Source organism: Notothenia coriiceps, unplaced genomic scaffold (assembly GCF_000735185.1).
Source record: "Notothenia coriiceps isolate Sejong01 unplaced genomic scaffold, NC01 NC01_scaffold00011183, whole genome shotgun sequence".
NCBI lineage: Eukaryota > Metazoa > Chordata > Actinopteri > Perciformes > Nototheniidae > Notothenia > Notothenia coriiceps.
The window spans coordinates 100,118-112,278 of NW_011343884.1; the positions used below are offsets into that span (position 1 = coordinate 100,118).

The 12,161-nt window shown below is 43.2% G+C and overlaps 1 protein-coding gene across 6 annotated transcripts in view; it reads left to right on the top strand.

Moving 5' to 3' along the window:
• Positions 1–12,161, top strand: part of phactr2 (phosphatase and actin regulator 2) — a 75,156-nt gene that overhangs the window by 4,569 nt on the left and 58,426 nt on the right. The window contains exon 1 of one of the 6 annotated variants that reach the window (XM_010772403.1): positions 7,512–7,594. The exons of the other annotated variants lie outside the window; for them this stretch is intronic. Within the exon in view, the coding sequence (XP_010770705.1) occupies positions 7,582–7,594 (13 nt within the window). The 5' untranslated portion in view covers positions 7,512–7,581. Of the gene's footprint in view, positions 1–7,511; positions 7,595–12,161 lie in introns of those variants that run through there. 6 annotated transcript variants of the gene reach the window in all.

Sequence of the window (12,161 nt, forward strand, 5' to 3'; positions counted from 1 at the left end):
TCGGATACCAGTTTTATAGTTACCAAGACCGTACGGATTAGTATAGTGGACACACCGAAATACAAAAACCAGTTTAGTAAACAAACAAAGTGTACTAAACTACTAGTTATTAAGGACTAAATTAATTTTTTTATTATTATTAAAAGCATTTTTTTTCTTTTTGTGTAGGACACACGGAACGTTAGGACCCCCAACGAAAGTCGTGGGGGGATCGAGGGGGGACCGTGGCGGGGCGCCGTCCAGGGTGGAACGCCCCGCCTCCGCAGATGATGACCCGCGTCGGCAGGACTGGGGGCATTTTGGCGTTGTAATCACCGACTCTTTTCCCGACTGGACGGCAGTTTAGGGAGTAACCGTCCTGCTCTACGACGACCGTAGTGAAAGTGAACACCTCTCTCGTTTTCGGGAGACAGGCTGGTATTGACACTTCATCTGTTTTATCTAGGGTTGAGTGTTCTATCCCCGAGATAAGGCGAAGGAGTGTGGTAGCGTTACCTTAGGTTCGGTGAAGCCGGACATTGTCCGACACCACCTGGTCGAGATCGACGGTCCTATCCGACCTTATTGGTGATAGTCTGTTAGGTGGGACGGAATCTGGACAGCGGAGAGTCCTCGGTTCGGACCTCTCCAACGGGTTCTCACCCATTGCGGGCGTACGGTTGGACGGAAACTCTGCAGCGGGGGGTCTTGACCCCTTTTGGGTCCGACGGGTGGAAGTAGATTACAGTAAAGACTCATGGTGCCGCGTGGGACTGCGCTAGGCCGCGATGATCCTACTGAGCTGTCTGCAAAGAGTGGAGTGAGAAGGGGTCCCTCCCTCTTACTCTGTTGGTTGCCCACCTTTCCGCATCTCCGTTGAAAGGACCGGTAGCGGTACAACGTTTTTGCGTAAGGTGGGGGGTTACGCCCAGCAGCGAGTCCTCGGTACCTCTTGGTGTCCCGTGTCACCGACAACGGCGGCCGACCGTTTGTCTAGGTGGAGACCGACAGGGCTTGGCCCGGGTCTTAGGCGGAAGTGGTGGAGGCCCACTTGCGCCCGGGTGAGCGGACCATCCCCAGGCAGGGAACTGTACTCCGCCCGGGGACGAAAGAGGCCTTCTTGCCATCAGACAACATGAGCATTCGGAATGGGGTTTCGCTAGAATGTATGTTTGACACCGTTTAGGGGTGTCTACGTTCACACTCCGACGGGTCCCTGTGTTGCTTTTCCGACTGACGTACCCCCAATCTTGGACACGAGGAGACTAGCATTGTGGTTGACCGGATAGGTGACGCGGAAGGAGTACACCTACCTCGGTGTCTAACCCTTACAAGGGCAGTTGTAAAGGCTTAGGGAGACGGATGAGACCAGATCCACTCTGATGTACCGCTACTAAATAACGTAACATGTTGTCTCGAGGGTAAATCGATTTTTCCGGGGAGACTATGACTGTTACCGTCAAGGAAGTCCGTCCCCTACTCTAGATTTCTCGTGTATTTTGGAACAAGCAGTCTTTTGTCAACAAAAGGGAGACCGACACTCTGGTTTTAGTTTCTAGATCAGATTTGTCTCGGATGTCATCAACGAACGGAGTGCAACTAGCGAATAAAAACAGTTTTCCAAATTCATGTGTGTCGTTTCTGGTCTCTGTTCGTCGGTTTCGTAAGTGGAAGGTTAGTCGACTCACTCTTTTTCCGGATGGTTTGGTCGTTCCGACACCCCGGTTGTGTGAGAAGTGAGGTATTAGCACCGGTCCTCGCTGCACGGCAACAGTCGCCCAACCCCAGGGCACCCACGTCACACTGCGAGGATCCGAGGAAGTGGACAAGTATTTCCCCTGCGTTTAATCGAAAGTTGACTAACGTTACATAAGGGTCCACGCACGACGCCCTAACTGCAGAGTACCCTTTCGTGCCGTAAGCAAACACAGCCCGACGGGGAATTTCCGTTACACTCGCCAAACCTATTGCCTCTTAACATGTGGGCCTGTCATGTCATAAGGGGACTGACAGCTAACTCAAAAAAGTCACTATAAAGAGCGCTTGATGAGTAGCTGATTTTTTTGGCTTGGTTTCCCAGAGTACCGCTAAAAAGCACAAGTGGTGTGCTAAAAATTAGATTACTTAGCACGAAGTGGTTTGCTGCTTAAAAGAGGAAAAAAAGCAAAAACCAACGTGTCGTGCTAAAAATTTTCGCGTTACATAATAGATGACACCATTACACAAAAGATCGGATGTCGTGCAGAAAAAGACGGCCCCCAGCCCAAGCAACCCTCTCTGGCCTCGACTGCAACACCAAAGTATTTTTGTACAAGAATGAAGTATAGTTTCGGTGTTAATAACGAAAATAAAATTTTAGCATATTAAAGACTGAAAACAAAAGGCAGACACTGCTTTATTTACGCCCAGGTCTCGGAGCCCTTTGACTTTAGACGAATAAAAATCTAGAAAAAAAAGGAAATTAAACAATAAGAAAAGTTTATTTGTGTGACACATAAATGAGTGGTTATTGTGTTGTTAATAGGGAACGAAAAGTAGAAGTAAACCAAACCTAGGTATTGAAGAGACCGAAAAACCACAGGCAGTCCCCTTGACTTAACGTTTTAATTTGTTTTTTTTTTTTTGCCCTTTTGTGCTGTCATCGGACTCACACATTACTACCGGCTTGCTGTGATGTGATGGGTATTAGGGTTCCCGATAGCAATCCTGATGGTCAGGGCGACTAATTAGAAGTTCGCGACCCTAACCACAAACCTCAACCGTCAGGGTTCCAATGCGGCTCGGTTTCGTGGACAAACTTTTACCTTGTTTTGGTGCCGGCTCTCGATAGTTTTTGACCTTAGCTTTGCCGGGGGGGGGGTCTGTGATGTGTACGACCGATAAACAACAAAGCGTTTTACGAAGGGTAAACCCCCTGCAGAGATGACTTTGCAAAAGCAAAGAAGGGGTTAATCTTCAACGGTCATAATTTGTGTAACCACAATAGTTTATATTTTTGTGGGTTAGTAATTCAATTTTACCCACTTTAGCGGAACCACAGGTAATTAACGGGCGTCGTATTATATATGCGGTGGACTGTTCGAGTCTGTCTAAGAATGAGGTGGTTAAGTCTAATGACACTTGAGTGACTTCCTGTTAGCTGGAGCCCCAAATTATTTTCTTACAGCAAAGTGACAAATGGATCGTTATTTAGTCCTTAAACGTCCATGTGTGGACACTCAATCAAAACCAACTGAAAGCGAGAGCTATTCTGCACATAATAGGCCTCGTGAGTACAAGTAGCTTACTTCTGGGTCTCTGTGTTTCATTCAAGCTCTGCTCTGTGTGTGTGTGTGGCGCAAGCCATTTTGTGTGCGTGCGCAAGCGAGCGAGAGAGAGAGCTCGCGCACCGGTGGCTATCTACCGGAGATCGTTGTGGTTAGCATCTGGTGCTAGCTAGCCAAGCTAACGGATATAAGGAGCTTTTTCAACAACAAGGTGGAGAGAGAACTCTCCTGTCAGACTGAGAGTCTCAGATAACCTCAGCTCAGGTGAAGTAAAGTACTCTCAGTGTTTAGATAGTTAACTTTAGTCTAGTTATCTCAGTGGGTCTCAAACGGTTTGTTTTAAAAGGGGAGTGATTTGTAAAATATCTATAAAGAAATAGAAAATCTGTTTACAGTTCTGTTTCATATGTATGTTGAGAGATGTATCCATAGATCTCTTCATTTTGCTCTCAAAGTGCACCAGATTGAGGCCTTTAACTTCAATATTTAAAAGAAAATCTTCCCGGACCCCACTAGAGGAGGTGAGGACCCTCCTAGAGGAGGTGAGGTCCACTCCCCGCTTGTAAAAATAGCACTTTACCCCTGCTTACACCTATATGCCGTGAGCTGATTACCGAGTCTTCATTGTAACAGTCGCGGGTACACTGTGTGTGCGTGTGGGGAGTGTTGCAGTAGAAAATTCAACTGTAGCGCTGGTGCATTAATGGGAAACCCTTAATGTTTGAGCACCCTCTATGAAACGTCAAGCTACCCCACAGCACCCCCTAGAGAAAATCTCTGGCGCCACCACTGCCTGCCGCTGGTACTCGAGGCTCTGGTCTCAGAACCATTTGAGCCTCTGGAGCTCTCCTCACTGAAAGCACTGTCGTGGAAGACAGCATTGCTACTTGCCTTAACGTCAGCCAAAATAGTGTCCGAGTTAACCGCTCTATCGGTGCACCCGAGATGTTTGATGATCCAGGGTGACCAGAGCGGAGCGACACTCAGACTGAACCCCTCCTTTGTGCCCACGAACCTAAGGAGTGCGTTCAGGTCGAGGGCTATTCAGTTGGGGGGCTTTAATCTTCCACCCCATAGTGGGACAAGGGAGGCTAAATTGCCTTATTTAAACAGCCTTATTTAACGGCCTGAGTGTGGAGGACATATGCACGGGGGCGTCTTGGTCAACGCCAGGCCCCTCCATAAAGTGTTATCTCTTGGACATGTCTGGCTCCTTTTCATCGTCTGTGCTTGCTGGGGTAATGCAGGACTGGTGAGGAGGGAGGGGGGCTGTGGGTCAGTGGGCATCTGACCCCCTCCCCGGGCGTAATGCGCTTACGTTTTTGACGTGATGCGCACTGGGCCCATAGGGGCTGGAGGACTGTTTCCCCCTGCTTTAGGTCGGGGGGGGGAGTCCTCCACGTCATAGCACACCTCCGCGGGGTAAGCGCGTCAGGGTGTGCTCTGTCAGCCGCAGCCCCAATTTTTTCTCCACGGTTACGAGACGACCGAGGGAAAGGTGAGTGTGGCAGCGGCTGCCAACCAGAAAGCCGGTCAGAGACAGTGAGATGGAACAGTGTTGTTGTGGGACGACAGCGCGTGTATACATCGGGGCTCCTCCCACTGCACCCATAGAGTCCAGTAGAGGGCGGAGCCTGTGAGAGATATAACGAGGGGTTACGTATGGTAACCCTTGTTATATAAACACAGACGGAGCCCTCTACTTAGGGGCCCTGTCTGTCCTATGTTGCTCGCTGAAGAGAAGTGTAGGATGACGGGAACGGTGGGCTTGTGCACGCATTCAGGTAGGCCCGCCCCAGGGCCGGCTACGTCTATAGAATTCTCAGTAAGTGAATGCTCACATTATAAGGTAGTACCCATAGAGTCAAGGAGCCTGTGTTTATATAACAAGGGTTACCATACGTAACCCCTCGTTTTTTTCGGTTGGACTGTATGTGTTGTTCTCTTAATTCTCCGGCAAGAAATAGGTTAAATGGCATGTCTTTAAAAATCAGTTGACCTCGTGGGTTATGGCACTTTAATGTTTTCCACCTACTTCGCTTTTTTGGTGAGCGATCATGTGTGGGTAGGTGTTGTTGGAGTTGATGAGCCAGTTGTTTTTCTTCTTTCTTGTTGTGAGCTATTTCATTGGACTACATCTGTCTATCAGTAACTCAGTGTGGTTACTTGCTAAGCCTTTAACTCTATTAATAAGTGTTTAACGCCTCAAACAGGATGTTAACATTACGCTGCACAACCTCAAATAATGCTGTTTACATACAGTACATAGTGTATTGGCGGAATGGAAATGTAATAAAGGCCAGCAATTACTGGTTAATTAAAAAAGGCGTAGACATTATGGACACAAACGGGAAACAAAATATTTAAGATGTTTAAACAGTCGGGTAGAGGATACAAGAGAAGAAGAGGAACGTTTAAAGGGAGGAAAAGGAAATGTTAAGGAATAAAACAGGAAATACAAAAGGTATACAGTGCCCCTAAAATAGATTCACAGGAGAGTAAAGGAGCACTATACCACATTGCATGATAACTGCTGCACTTATGTGGTCAATAATGTGATGTTGTGTGGACATTATGTTTCCTCTCAGTCCAGCTCACTTGTGTTTACATTGGCTTACAGATGCAATCACACACAGATACACATCTATTCAGTCCATCATTGTATTTTATTACGTCCTGCTCCACCTATTCTTTCACAGGTGGAACAGTATCACAATAGCTACGTTTAATAAAAAACAGGAAATAAAAAATCAACTGCGCTTGATAGATACACAAATAGCAGTCTGGTGTTAGAGAGCACGACGCAACATCCAGCCTCACACAGTCACTAGCATACAGATGACCGTGTTGAGTGGCTCTTTACAACACTTGAGGCTCCACAAGTGTGTGTGTGTGTGTGTGTGTGTGTGTGTGTGTGTGTGTGTGTGTGTGTGTGTGTGTGTGTGTGTGTGTGTGTGTAAAACAGAATGGCCATCTTCTCTCTTAATCCTTCTTGCTTTCTTTATCTTGATTTCTTTCTATCTATCCTGTGTATCAATGAGTGCATGTGTATTGATTCATCAAGTGTTGCGATTATTAATGAAGCTGTGTTTTATGACCCATGGGTTTAATATCCACATTGTTTTTTATAATGGTGCAGTCACGTTGGCGCTTTGGGCTTCAGGTGTGTTCTCTGAGCAGAAGTCTGCTTTTAAATCTCCTGAAAACCTTTTTTTACTTCGAATTCTTTCTACAAATATCATATATTGTGCTACTAAGACACAGTTAAAGTATTGATTTGGAATTCAACACTCAACACCGTAACTAATGTGTATGATTAAATCAGCCCACTTTAAACCAGAAACAACAGCAGAGAAAATACAGAAAACGTTATACCCATGTATCATTGTAAAGAGTAATAATTTAATTGGGATTTAATTCAGATTTTAAATTCAAAAGAAAACTTACATATTAGTGTTATAGTATGCAAACATAAATTAAGGCGGTATCAATTGTTCACAACAGGTTTCCCTTTTTGATAATTGATGAAATGTGTAATTTCTTTAAAATTATGGAAATAACAGCATTAAAGCTCACGCTGAAATTAAATGTAAAAACAATCTTCAAATAATATATGCTGTTAATTGTTTATATCTTTCTTTATTAGAATAAAATGATGTGCTAATTGCCCTGGCAGCAAAAGAAAATGTAATTAGATTTAGTCAACTGATTACTCAATTGACAGAAACACGTATTTTGTTTACCATCTCTCTTATTAAAACGTGAGGTCTTTTAATATCTGCTGTTGATTACTTACTGCTATACAAATATAGATGTAGCAAAGAGAGACAATGAAAAGTAAACATACAGCTAATTTGATCCCTCTCCCTTCGATTATCCTTCTCTATTGCTCTTATCTCCCCTCCTCTCCTCCTTATATTCCCTACGTCACTATGGGTCCTCAACACAGGAGAGAGAGTGAATAAAAAGGGTGACTGGAGCCAGACAGCAGCCAGAGGAAGGAGGACAAACTTGACAGGCAGGGAGATGGAGATTAATGCAGGAGGAGACACAGATTGGGAGGGAGAACGAGGAACTGAGATGGAAACAAACATTAACTTTTAATGCTCGTTATTGGAGGCAGGGGGGGAGGGATGGATGCGGGAGGGGCGGGTGAGGAGCAGACAGTGCAGAGAGGAAGTAGACGGAGAGTGAGAGAGAAGAGGAGAGGAGTGAGAATAGGAGAGGAATGGAGGAGGGGGAGTCTGTAAAGGGGAGGGAGGGAGGCAGAGAGGTGGTGTGTCGGGAAGAGGCAGGGATCAATTCACACTGCTGATAATATTCCCTGGGTCAAGTCATGGAACATGACGGTGAGTCTTCTTCCTATATCATCAGCTGTATCCTTCTCTTCCTCTGTGATGTTGTCCATTGGCTTTCTGTGTCTCTGTTTATGTACCTAAAGGCATTGTGGGTACAGAGAGAGATTATATCCTCTTTTCCCATTCTGTCATTTGTCACCTGTTAGCCGCTGATTGGTTAACGGGTAAAGTGTACACACAAGCTGTAAATCTTCAGCCTTTATATCGTGAGTTATGGACCAGCCGGCTAACAGTGTTTAGTTTGAAGTTAGCATTGTAAAGACCTCAGTTCAACGAATTGAAAAGGGAGTTATAGTGCATTTAAACATGAGTCAGCTTTGTCGGTTTTCCTACATAAGCTCATTTGAGTCAGCAACTGATGTTTTCACGGATGATTTGGCTTTCTCTGTCTCAGAAATGCAGAGTAGCTTTTCCTAATATTAACCTTTTTCATGAATTTAAATAAACAAATAGCGCCATATATCAATGAGAACAAAACACAGTCATGCATTATGTACAGGAACACTACCTTAAAAACATAAGCAACAAAGCTGTGTGCAATATTAATAAGATGCTAATGCTGCTCCACTTAATGACATTAAGGTTGCCTATGTCTTCACTTAACCAAGCTTCTGTTGTGCTGTTAGTGCCAGTTTGGATACAGGAAGCTTGGCAATGCTTATGAAACAATGGTAATTGTGTGTGAGTAACTTTAAAAGAAACTATTGGTTTTGTTAGTCTGCCCAAACTTAAAATATGTTATTATAATTTCTCTTTTGGCTAAGAAAAACCCATGGCAGTAACTCTAATTGTAATATGTTCACTAATAGGTGGCTATGATGTATTAGACAAAATGACAAGTATACGTTGATGCATTGGTTAATGTAACCATCTGGAGGAGCCAGGAAGGCTATATCGGGCTTATGTTATCTAATATATTTACTGTTTACTGGGGTTGTCATAACAGGTCAATAGGCAACATTCCTCTGTTGCTATGTGTTATTAAATAAAGCCAGACATTTGTGGCCGAGATGATGTTTAGACTCAAGTCGTTTTTTTATTAATTGTTGTCCCAGGTAGGATTTACGGCAATATATTCAATTTAATCTTCACTCCTATGTGTTTGTGTTATTGGAGATGTGGCCATGGTATTGGATGGGGACATGACATATTATTGCTTTTGGGAATTTGTGAAACAGTATTTTGCAAGGCAAAGCAGCATTTCTAAGTGCGCCAAATGCATTTGCATGTTATGTGTGTGTGTGTGTGTGTGTGTGTGTGTGTGTGTGTGTGTGTGTGTGTGTGTGTGTGTGTGTGTGTGTGTGTGTGTGTGTGTGTGTGTGTGTGTGTGTGTGTGTGTGTGTCTGCAGTGAGCACAAATGGTTGGGTTATAATGCATTGTTTGCATTCTTTGTTGTTCACTGTTGATTGTCATCTTTTATGTGCGTGAACATTCAAAAGACAATGCTGATATGACTCAATCGGCCTCATGCAGAAAGCGATATAAGAAAGGAAAGTACCATTTGAGTAATAGGAGCTCTTTAAAAATAATATTACTCCAAAATTCAGGTGAAGCTTTTTCAGCTGTTTTCAAGTGTCTTTGTTCATCTCTCTCCGACACTCATTTAGTTTGATATGACTGCCCTGTCAAAACAACATACTTCTAGCTTGGCACAGTGATTTACTTGTTATGCAGGTTTTAGGCACTTTTCCCCCCCCTCATGTTCATCTTGTTCTAATGTTGTATAATGTTATCTTGTCTGGCTTATCTGCACATCTGATTGCATGAGTAAGATTTCCTTTTTCAGTGTTGGTTCTTGTGAGAAATTACTGTAAATATTGAATGAATGTGTCAAAACGGAAAAAAGGGTAGTTTGGTTCTGGGTGAGACCTCTGGAGCCACAGTCTGGTTACAAACCTCAGTCAGTTAAAGGTAGCTGGAAGTTGGCAAAAGTAATAATCATCAACATTTGAAGAAACAAACCTTGCCAAGTCTTCATTTAGTCAAACAAATCCTAAATAGGATCACTTGACACAATACAGAAAACATAACTGATGTTGGACAGCTGTTTTTCAACTGACTCCAGTAAACCTTCACAGACATGGACTAATAAATCATAGATCAAAGAATATAAAGGTGTTTAGATAAGTGCATCCTACTGTTTATGTTTCCTATTTACTGACCTCTAATGACCTCAAATTACACACTTCTAAAGCACATTCTCGTCTTTTCCTTGTGAAAAATGTGTATACTGATGTAGCTTTCCCATTTCCCCTTTGCTTTTGAGGTTATTATATAAGACCCCATACTACAGTATCAATCTTTTCTCCAGCTCTGTCTGTCCCTGTCTCTGTCTCTTTCTTATTCTGTCTGTTTGGAGCTTGCTTTGTCTCAAGCTCTCTCACTGCCTGTCTGGCAGGATGTCAACTATTGATTTATACAAGCAACATTTTAGCAATGATGGCGGCTTAAGGCTTGTGCCAAATAGAATACAACAAACAGGAGATCAGGTTTCAGACAAGCTGGCTGGCATACGTGAAGAGGAAGCAAAATGACAGTAACCACTGCTGCATTGTTTCAATTGAAGAAAAAATAAGGATAATGGCCTTTAATAGGGATGTACAGGTAATGAAGGACGAGAAAAGGGAAATAGTTGTGTTTGTAAGGAGGAATGATTGAACACTGGTTTGTTTTAGTTACTGTTTAAATGCTTCCTCTTACTGTAAGCAGTGATCATGTGCAGGAAATTGTCCAATTTTAAGTTACAGTTTTACGTTATTATCAGCAGCCACAATCATTGTAATTTCTGTAAACAGATAAGCGATACATGTCTGTCAGTGATTTATATTTGGGAATCAAACTGTAAAAACACCATAAAGTCAGACCTATTTAGAGCAGCAGAAATGTTTTGGGATTCATTTTCACATTAAAGACAATGAAGAATTATATTATTATTATATTATTATAATACGTATTGTGTTGCTCCTTCTTCTGCAATGGTTTGATTACACAGGAGTGTAGAATTACCGCTACCAACTTCGTATATGGGCATTACAATTTGCGTGACAGTCTGAATACATAAAGCATGCACAGTACCTTTTACAACAATGGTTATGGAAATGTTTTCAAACCCTATGTCTTTACAAACTATGATTTGACAGGTTGTTTGCTGAGACCATTTAAGAACAAAGTAGTAGTTCCTCTCTTCTCTGCTTGCTGTGCTTGTGCAACAGACTCTGGTCCTTGCTGAGTCACACTTCACTGTTATGACAGTTTGATACAGACCGTCAGGGCCGTCCCTGGCCAACTTGGGGCCCCAAGCGACATTGTGAGATGAGGCCCCGCCCCCCAACCGACAGGAGTGAAAAAAAATGTTTTGGAAACAAAGTACTTTGCAAATATAATTCCTCTTTATTATTATTATCGACACAGTTACTTTTTTATACGGTAAATGCTAAATGTGCATGTATGTCGTTCCCTTATACCATAGATTACACTTGGCGAAAAGTTCCTTGAGTTCAGACCGGGACCTTGGATTTTATTGTCTCTAGTTGACTCCCTCCGACTGAAAAATAGACCGCCTGTCGTTTTTTAGCGTCGTGTGAGGGCTCGTCGTTCCCCCTGTTCTTCCAACTCTCCTCCGTTTCCTTTTCTCAGTAGTTATAATTCATCTTCGAGTCGCCTGCCTCCTAATTAAGCAATAATACCATGAAAAGTCCTGGGAAAGAGGGGGAACACGAACTAAATAAATAATTTGACTCAATGAATGGATCCCTTGTCAGAGTATAAGAACAGTAGGTAGGTTCCTGTCACCACACACACTCAAAACAGTAATTCCGGAAATGATTTAAATGAACCTCGTAAATCACCTAACGGATTTTTTCGTCCTTCCTTGAACCAATGTGATCACCCTAAACAGTTACAATATTACCTCGTCAATTGGGAAAAGTTCTCAGTCCCCGTCTGTAGAGACGCGGTAATGCCAGACGTCCCGGTAGGGAAGGATGTCGGCTAGTACGTACGACGTACCCAGAGTGTAACGCCCGTCCCCCGAGCGCGTCCCCTGAGCGGCGTCCCCCCGGAGACGCGTCCCCCGAGGCGCGTCCCCCGTACTCAGGCCGAACACGTCCGTCAAGAGTCGCGTCAAAGATGCGCGTGGGGGGTCGGTGTAACAAAGGGGAAAAGAAGTAAAAATACAGTTAAACGTGTAAAAGTACCCACTGACGAGTCGGAGAGTGGAATTGAGGATTGTCAGTAGTAGTACACAGTTGGTGTTTTTGTCTCTTATATGACTATCTTTACACCACACATTCAACAACTATGTAACGACTGTCTCCCTTGATATGTAAACTTATGTCTAAATTTCTTTATAGTCAAAAACTCGTACAATTATTCGTACAAAAACAGGGAACTGATATAATGTATGATATAATATTAATTTTATATCATAATAAATATAATAACTTAACTAATACTAATACTATAATCATCTTCATCAAATAAACGTAATTTAATATAAAAATTAGGAAAACTCCGATACATAAACCGTCCCTTATTACGTCTGCATAAAGTGGACAT